Source organism: Trypanosoma theileri (genome assembly GCF_002087225.1).
Source record: "Trypanosoma theileri isolate Edinburgh chromosome Unknown TM35_Tth_19_V1, whole genome shotgun sequence".
Classification (NCBI taxonomy): Eukaryota; Euglenozoa; class Kinetoplastea; order Trypanosomatida; family Trypanosomatidae; genus Trypanosoma; species Trypanosoma theileri.
The window spans coordinates 338673-348153 of NW_021639861.1; the positions used below are offsets into that span (position 1 = coordinate 338673).

At 38.3% G+C, this 9481-nt stretch overlaps 5 protein-coding genes across 5 annotated transcripts; all 5 read left to right on the forward strand.

Annotated features, from left to right (window-relative positions):
• Positions 1-150: 150 nt before the first annotated feature.
• TM35_000192220 (uncharacterized protein) lies at positions 151-2208 on the forward strand (the record flags this gene model as incomplete). The annotated part of the gene is made up of 1 exon (XM_029026720.1): positions 151-2208. The coding sequence occupies one exon, from the start codon at positions 151-153 to the stop codon at positions 2206-2208; it is 2058 nt and encodes a 685-aa protein (XP_028882044.1).
• A 916-nt stretch (positions 2209-3124) lies between these two features.
• TM35_000192230 (uncharacterized protein) lies at positions 3125-4267 on the forward strand (the record flags this gene model as incomplete). The annotated part of the gene is made up of 1 exon (XM_029026721.1): positions 3125-4267. The coding sequence occupies one exon, from the start codon at positions 3125-3127 to the stop codon at positions 4265-4267; it is 1143 nt and encodes a 380-aa protein (XP_028882045.1).
• Positions 4268-4931: 664 nt separating this feature from the next.
• TM35_000192240 (putative protein kinase) lies at positions 4932-6713 on the forward strand (the record flags this gene model as incomplete). The annotated part of the gene is made up of 1 exon (XM_029026722.1): positions 4932-6713. One exon carries the CDS (start codon positions 4932-4934, stop codon positions 6711-6713), a length of 1782 nt encoding a protein of 593 aa, XP_028882046.1.
• Positions 6714-7375: 662 nt separating this feature from the next.
• On the forward strand, positions 7376-8056 carry TM35_000192250 (uncharacterized protein; the record flags this gene model as incomplete). Its single annotated transcript, XM_029026723.1, has 1 exon — positions 7376-8056. The coding sequence occupies one exon, from the start codon at positions 7376-7378 to the stop codon at positions 8054-8056; it is 681 nt and encodes a 226-aa protein (XP_028882047.1).
• An 834-nt stretch (positions 8057-8890) lies between these two features.
• On the forward strand, positions 8891-9466 carry TM35_000192260 (ChaC-like protein; the record flags this gene model as incomplete). The annotated part of the gene is made up of 1 exon (XM_029026724.1): positions 8891-9466. One exon carries the CDS (start codon positions 8891-8893, stop codon positions 9464-9466), a length of 576 nt encoding a protein of 191 aa, XP_028882048.1.
• Positions 9467-9481: the final 15 nt, after the last annotated feature.

Here is a 9481-nt window from a genome sequence, read left to right on the forward strand (position 1 = left end):
TCCTTTTTCCTTTCCTTTTCCTTTTCTTTCTTCACAATAAACAAACAAATAAATAAATATATATATATATATATATATATATATATATATATATAAAGGACGCCTTCCAATTGAGATTTGGTGTTTGTGTAAGGTGTGGGGGATTGGGATATGAATACTGTTATCATGGATAGAGCCGTCTCGCCGCCCACCGTCTTCTTCACACAAAGGCTCCCACCACCCCTGCAAAGACAACAAAGACTACAAGAAGAAATAATAATAAGAGGAGAAGGAGGAGGAGGAGAACAGGAACGGAGAAGAAGAGATCGGGCACATTCTATGAAGAGTAGAAGTGCGTTAAGGCCAACCCAATCGCATGATATCATCACAACAACAACAAGGAGACGCAGCAGTGTTTCCTGCAATAGCCAACATTATCATTATTATTACAATCACCATGTATTGGAGTTAATGGATACAGATAGTGAGGAACTGCAATATATAAAAGAAGAAAAAGAAAAAACAAAGGAAGAAGAGCCAAAGTATGAAATCGATAGTTGTAATGAAGGGAATTATGATAAGAGTTCCTCCTATTCCTTTGATTATTCTCTTCTTCAGAAGGGGCATGAAGGTGAGAAACGATATAAGGCACTTATTCCATTAAACTGGGGAGAAGGAAAAGAAGTTGTTGTGATGTTGGCTAGAGACTCTACCACACATAATCTTGTTATCACACGTCTCTATTGCTATGGCTCTCACGGTGATTCTACTGCTGTTGTGAATAATAATAATAATAATAATAATAATAATAATAATAATAATAATAATAACCGTAAAAACAATTATAATTATAATTGTAAAGAACCAAATAAGCAAATGGATACTTTATGGAGAAATCAAGATGATGGGAAATGGATGGATGAATCCTTAATTCCCTTCTCTGCATCTTGGAAACAACGTATGTATGATCTACGCAATCTTCATCATGTTCATATCACCCCAGTATTAAATATAGTTATAAATGAAGAACGAGAAGAATTACTTATGGTTCATCCATACATAGATGGGATGCAACCATTGGCTATTATCATGCAACAAGAACAAGAACAACATTATTCTCATCCACATCTCTTTTCATATGAATTCACTCCATTATTGTTTAGTCGCATTGTACGTGAAATCATTACGGGTGTTCTCTTCCTTCATCATCGTGGAATCATTCATGGGGCCCTCTCACCATGGACAGTACTTCTCAATGAGGAAGGACACGTCCAAATAACGGGATTTGCCATTTCACATAAACATCAAACACTAGAAAAACAACAACAGCAACAACAAAAAGAGAGAAAAGAAGAAGAAGAAGAAGAAGAAGATTATTATCATTATCATTCTTATCATAATCGTGTGAATGTGGATGTCTTCGCTGTGGGAATCCTCACACTTACTATGATGGCCGCACAACGGGTTTCATTTTCATCCCATAGGCAAACCGTACGTCGTGCTGTATTCAGTCTTCTTAACCGTGATCCAATGAAACGTATACGACTGGAAGAACTCGCAGAGGTGATGAGATCGATTGCAGCAGCCGCAGTGAGTCCCTCTCGTGGATTATACACAGATCATAATAATAATGATAATAAGAATAAGAATAAGAAGAAGAAAAAAGGTGGAGAGTCTCTATCGACCTCACAATCAATAACAAGAGCAACTACTACTACTACTTTTACTAATAATAACATTAATAATAATAATAACAATAATAATAATAATAATATTACTAATAATATTACTACATCAGTAACGGCCTCTCCACCCCCTCCAGTTGAAGGAATTCTTCAACGGACTTCATCCCCATTATTGTATCGAATCATTGGTCTTGACAAGCGTGGAAAGACAAGAACAGCTGAGATGCCAAACACCGCAAGAAGTCTTTCCTCTTCAAATGAAAGATCACCAGTTCGAGGTGAACATTCTATTTTATCCAAGTGGCGTGTGATGGCATTTGTTGTGTTTCTCTGCGCTGTGATGATACGAATGGGTAAAGAAAGACGTGCACGTTTAGCCTCACGTTTCTCCGCAGCCGCACGAGAGAGAGAACAACAACAACAATGGAGACTTCACCGCAGTGTTGAAAATGTATTTTGTGTTTCCTCCATGACGAAACCACGGAAACCTCTTTCTATGGAGAGACGTCGTTTTGGTCGTAGCCGTTCTGCTGCGGGTATGTAAACAAGACAGGAAAGAAGATAGGGAATAAAAAGGGGGGAAAAAGAGAGAGAGAGTTAAATGGTTTAACGTCATGTCTGGAGAGAAAATGGAGGATCATGCATGTTCTCCTTTATCAAAGTTTGTCTGAATTGTTGTTGTTGTTGTTTTTTTTTTTTTTTTCGTTCTCTCCTTCTTTTGATGACGATTTTTCTGTAAAGGAAATGGGGGATTTGTTCACCATTGGGTTATTCTTTATCATCACAGTTATATATATATATATATATTTATTTATTTATTTATTTATTTATTTATTTATTTATTTATTTTATCTCTTTTTAAACCTTTCTTACAGTATAATTTGGGGGAGAGTAGTTTATATAGTCTTGTTTCTCATTTTTTCTTGGTTTTTTTTTTTTTTGAATTTTAAGGGAATTTGACTCTCTTTTTTTTTAACTCTTCTTTGTTCGTATGGGCATTCCGTGGTAAAGTGTACATGCAGTGTTAATGTGATCTTTTTATCTCTTTTTAAGGCTGTAATGCGAAACCACCACTAACGCCAAAATAAAAATAAAAGAAACACATAGTCTCATTAATATCAACTATCATTACTGTTATCATACCATATATATATATATATATTTATTTATTTATTTATTTATTTATTTATTTATTTCTCTCTTTTCTTTCTTCTTGAAGGGTAGGGAAACAGAAAAAGAAAGTCAACGCGGTAATAAACGCGTAGACGAGAAGGAAAGTAGTAAGAGTCTCTCCGTGTTTGTTTGTTTGTTTGTTTGTGTGCGGGGGGTGTGAAGAGGGAGAAGAGAATTTTATTTTAACAAAAAAAAAAGAGAAAACGAAAAAGAAATAAAAACAGAAAATAAGAATTAAAGAAAAAAAAAAGAAGAATAGCAAATAAATCAAATAAAAAATAAAAAGAATGATTAGTGGAGCTGCTGGTGCTTCCTTAGCTCGCTGCACAAGCCGCATCCGTGCACCATTAGACCATTTAATCATGTCTCCCTCTGATCGTGATCAAATCACAACTTCAATAAGCACAATGGATGCTGCTATAGTCACTTGGTATATGCCATTAGCGAATTTACAGCCATTACTTCATAAACGATATGAAGCAGAGCAATTTGGAGAATTGATTTCATCCCCAATAGGTACAACAACAACAACAACTTCTACTACTAATAATAATACTAATACTACATCATCATCATCATCATCTGTTGATGGTGCAACTGCTGCTGCTGCTGCGGAGAATGCGGATGGTGGTAATGTCCCTCTGGGGCTTGTCACCCTCATTGCTGGTAACAACTATCCAAAGAAGCAAACACTACTGGAGCGTTGTTTAGATCCAGCCCCACATCCTACTATAAGTCTTCGCATTGCCGTCATTGACCGTGTTCACTGGCAGCGCACTGCTTGGTTAGCCCAATCCATCTGCCGCAGTCTCTGTTGGGGCCGTCTGCCGCAACGTATCTTTTCCATCAATCTCGATTGGCGTAGTGATGTCTCCATTGAGTCGCGGTTCGACTGGGAGAATGGCCGCTACGCGGAGGATGGGTACACACTGCGGGTGCCCGCCCTCAACTTTTGTCTTTCCCTGCGGGACACCGGCGGGTCTCCGTTGGACCGACGGCGGCCGGCGGTGGCGGGGTTTCGCGATAATGAGAGCGCCCTGCACCGACTGGCTCTGGCGCGCGAGGTGAACATGGCGGGGCTCGGCGGGGCGGTCTATCGCCAGCCGCTGTGGTCCACCCCGTCGCTGCCCAACACCGCGGAGGTGAAGGTGTTTGAGCCGGGCGAACTCTTCACGCGCTGTTTTGGTGTAAATCCACCGGTGGAAACCCCCGTCGCGGCGTGGCTGCTGCAGAATGTGGAGGAAACACTTCTCTACGCCGTGGAGGGGGAAGTGGAGGATGAGAATGAACCAAACAGCGCGACAACATACGGTGATCGCTCCCTGACTGAGCGTGTACAGAAGAAGGCGATGAATCGATACAATGGGTTTCGTGATGAGGTGCGGGGGAAAGTGTATGCCGACATTGATGGCAAAGAACTCCCACGATAAATACAGACAAAGAAGAAGAAGAAGAAGAAGAGAGGTAAAGCATGTAAGGAAAGAGAGTATATATATATATATATATATATGGAGAGAGAGAGAGAGAGAGAGAGAAAAAGAAAGAAAGAAAGAGTGATGGACTTGGGTGGATGAGTGAGTGAGTGAGTGGGAAACACTGCAAAATATAAAAGGAGGAGGTGCCGAGGGAGAAATTTGAAAGAAAAGAAAAAAAAAATGCTCTTGTATTGGGGATGTATTTTGTAGTTGCTGTGTAGTTCTTCTTCTTACTTCCTTTCTTCATTTTATCACATACATTACTGCAATTGATACATCCGTGACGATCCGAAAAAAAAAAGGAAAAAACATGCGTATAAAAGACTATCTGAATTGAATAGGATGTGACAGAATGCTGTCAATGCCTTATATTATTATTATTATTTTTATTGTGATGTGTACATTTCTTTCTTCATATCATATTATAAATCATGTCTCTTTTTTTTCTTTTCTTTTTTTACTGTTTAGCGTACATACCACAGTGTGGGAGCAGTGTTACCACCCCCTCTTTACCATCAATCAACCCCAATCACTACTTTCACACACACAGAGAGAGAAAGAGAGAAAGTATAAGTAAGAGAAAAAGAGTTCTGTACCCCGTTTTTTTTTTTCTTTTTTAATGACAGCATCTCATAAACAAATTGTTGGAAAATATGAGTTGGGCAAAGTTCTTGCTGCTGGTTACTTTGATTGCCGAACACGTCTCTGTACACATATTGTAACTGGAGCCCAGTATGTTGTACGCATTTATAATAAAGCAGTGTTATCAGAGGCCCAATGGATGTGGAATCGTATTCGTGATGCCATTCATGTGATGCGAACACTTCCAAAGCATGAGAATATTATTGAAACGGCTGAATGTTTTGAGACTCAATCTTCTTTATATATTCTTATGCAATTATTTGCCCCAATGCATTTAACTAAACTTTATACAAGTGAAACCTCTAGTGGTCAACGAACTTCTTTTCCTATAGAGAAAACAAAACACTATTATGCTCAAGTTGTACGTGGATTAGTGCATATGCATAATCGCAATGTAGTACATCTTGGAATAGCCCCAGATCATATTATGGTAAATGATCGTGATCAAGTTAAGATTGGTTATCTTGTATCTTGTATGTACTTTACAAAAGGAAAACCTTGTAGAGAGATTCGGGGTACAACGCATACAGTAGCCCCAGAAGTATTAAGGAATGAGGGATATGATCCTTATCTTGCAGATGCCTGGTCTATGGGAGTTTTATTGTATTTTATGCTTCATCATGGTCGTTATCCACATGATGGGGCAAACACAACAAAGAATATTTTATATAATCGTGTTCGTCCACCAGATCCAAGTCTTCCAGCTGAGGCGAAGGAACTTATTACTTGGCTTATGCATCCTATTCCCTCACGTCGATTACGGGTAGAACAGATATTAACACATCCATTTTTCTTAAAAGATTACGGTGAAACATCCACACAGGAGAGGAATAGTAATAGTGGTAATGGAGTCTCCGTAGCGGAGACAGATTATAGTCTTGATCCTGCTACGGGTGAACACACTGTGAATATTCGAGTTCCATTTGGTCTTAGTCGACAAGAGGAAGCTGCATATATTATTCAACATACATACCGTGCCTATCGTTCCCGAAAAATGCGGGAAATTCAAAAACCATATTCTATTATGATGAATAATAAATCCATTCATTCTGTACCTGGTGAATATCTACATACTGGACCAAGAGCTGGACGTCGTTCATTACCATCCTTTTTAAAAATAGATGATGTTTCATACGTGGATGATCGTGGACAAGGTAGTAAACAGAGTGAATATCATCATCATCAACCACAACAACAACGACTTTCTAGAGTTATGCAGCCAACACCAGAGTTACCACAGTTTGAGGAACCAAATGTGGATGATCTTGCAGATGAGGCTGTGGCTGAACCCGATAGTCCTAATGCTCTTGGTTGTCATAACTCTGTAGTGATTATTAATAACAGTCCAGAAGAGGGCCCCTCACCCACACATTCACCCACATTAATGGATCGAGGTCCAAGAAGATCAAATGTACGTTTTTCATTACCTGCACGTTCTCTACGAGGGGAAGGTGGACTCGGTGAAATGAGCTCCGGTGTGAGTAGTAATAAGACGATAGATGGAAAAGGCGAAGAGACAACTATTGGACGAGGGAAAAAAACATCTATGGTTCGATTAGATGCGCATGCCACTCCAAATGATTTGTCTGTTATTGCCGCTATGGAGTTTGGAACTCATATGAAAGTAGATGCAACTCGGCCCTGTCCATTATGTAATCGACTGCCCATGCAAAGAGTGTGTGGACGTGAACCATACAATAAAACATCCTACGTATACCGAAAAGGAGAATTCACTGTTCGTGATGAAGAGGAATTCTAAGTTTATTATTATTATTATTATTATTATTATTATTATTTACAAAAGAGAAGAAACAGAGAGAAGCAAAGGAGAGAAGAAGAAAAAAAAATATGGAATTTGATATCATTTTTTGGTAGTGTGGGGAGATGGGGAAGTGGAGATGATTGATGGTTTTCTTATGCCATTTTTGAAATGTATAGATGAAAGTTGTTCACAATTGTGATATTTGCATCCAATAAAAAAAAAGAATTAAAAAAGTTCATGACAGAATGTACTTTTTTTTTTTTGTTTTGTTTTTTTTGTTTTGTTTTTTTGTTCATTATGTGGAATACAAATTGGAAAAAAAAAGAAAAGACCCCATGGGTTTCGCACTAATAGGGATTTGACAAACCTATTATAATATATACATGTATATGTCTGTGTATCTTTCTATCTGTCTATTTCTTTCTTTATGTTTCTTGTTTTTGTTGTACTTCAGGCCCATGAAGACCTCTGAGAATTTTTTATACATAAACGATAGATAATAGAAACAAGCAACAACAAAAATAGTTAAAGAGGATACTTGGAAGAGAATAACGGAAGGTAGTGAAAGTTCTTTTTTTTTTTTTTTTTTTTTTTTTTTTTTTTTTTTTTTTTTTTTTTTTTTTTTTTTTTTTATTTTATTTATTTATTTTGCAAAAAAAATGGGTTTCCGTCTCTCATTTTGCCTTATATTATTATTAATGTTGAGTGATCTCACTCTTGTGAGTATCCGTGCTAGTGTCTACAGTCCTGCTGTGGTGTACGTACTGTTAGCATTACATGAGGCTGTACTTCTCACTCTCGCGTTACTTCTTGGCTCCTTTGTGGTCCATACACGATGGGCATTAGTAGGACCTCTTCGTGATGCTTTTCATTTATTACGGGTGATCATCCCATTGTGGATTCTACGAGTCGTGTTTACCTTTTTACCCACTTTGTATAGAATTGTGGTTTTACAAGATCAACAAGAACATCATCATCGTCGTGCCTGGTCGGATGTGTGGTATGGGGTTCTTTTTAGTCTTAATATTATTATTTTCATAGCGTTTAGTTTGGCCCTTTTACATGCTATTTGCTTTCTTAGTGAGAAAACACTGTACACTCCCTATGTGCACAGTCATCCATCTCGAATTTCCTCTTCTTCTTCTCTTGTCGTTGGGGGAAGTGTTAGTGGTCCTTCGGAGCTTAACAGTAATCCATTAGAACGTCCTGTTTATGAGGATGCCGCCTCACATCCATGTGATGTCTCTTCTTTGGCTTTTCTGCGAACAAGTCATAATTCAGATCGACAGCGTTCTTTGAGTTTGGCAACACCGCAGGAAAGGCGGCGATTGCGATATTAGTGTTAAAAACTAGAAGAAAGAAGAATTAAGGAATAAACAAGAGTGAGTGCAGATAATAGATTTTTCCTATATGTGTAGGGAAGGGAAGTGTCTGTGTAGACATATATATATATATATATATATATATATATATATATGTTTCCTCTATTAGAAAAAAAGCTCTATGTGTTGAGTGAATATATAGAAAAACTATAGAAAGAAAAATAAAAGAGGTAAATAAGAAGAAATGTTTCTTTTTTTATTTATTTTGCTTCTCACATTTTTGTGGTTCTTGTCTGTTTTTTTTCCCTTTCTTTATTATTATTATTATTATTATTATTATTATTATTATTATTATTTAGTTTAGCGTAGGTAAACCATATACCATCGCATTCACTGTTTTTTTTTTCTTTTACTTTTCCCCTTCTTTTGTGTGCATCTATCCTTAATTTCTTTTGAGGAATTATTCTCCCTTTTTTTTGCTTTGTTTTCCTTTCCTCACTCTCTTTCTTTCTTTTTTCCTTTCTTTATTCCAGTATGTCTCTCTGTGTACATCTAAATATTCTTTTTTTTTTTTCTTTTCTCTCTCTCTCTCTCTCTTCTGTGGTATCTCATTACAGATTTAACGCCAAGACCGAGACTCAGGAAACAGCAATCTGCAACTATATAAGATTTGCTGCTCATACGAGTTTGACAGTGTAAACCCAACAACTTTGCAAACAAGAAGAAAGAAAAAAAAATACATATATATATATCATATTTCCATTACATACACAAATCCATATATATATATACACACACGAATATATATACAAAAATAAAAAATAAATAAATAATACTAAAAATTCAACTAGTATGTCCGCTGATTCACCTGTCATTCTCATCTTTGGCTATGGTTCCATTCTTTGGAAGCAGGAGTTCGAGTACACCAACAGCTATCCCTGCTACATCACCGGATATCGCCGGGTCTTCTACCAGGGCAGCAGTGATCACCGCGGCGTCCCCGGCAAACCCGGCCGGGTCGTCACACTTCTCCCGAGTGCGGAGCCCAACGCCACAGTTGCCGGCGTGGCGTACGAACTCCCAGCCGAGAAGACCGCACGGGAGAAGGTGATTGCCCAACTCGATCACCGTGAAAGGGGCGGATACACACGCGTAGAGGTGATTCCATATAATCTTTACACCCGTGAACCACTGCAGATTGCCGCTCAGGCGGTGTGTTTGTGTTACATGGCGACGGAGGATAATAGTGAGTATTTAGGCCCAGAGACGGAGGAGAATATCGCGGCGCAGATATTAGAGTGTGCGGGTGGTAGTGGGCCGAATTCGGAGTATCTCTTTAAACTCGCCCAGGCACTTCGGGATCTGGATGAAACGGACCCTCATGTATTTGCCATTGAGGCAGCGGCAAAAAAGATACAGGAGGGTTAGGAGAGAGAGAGAGAG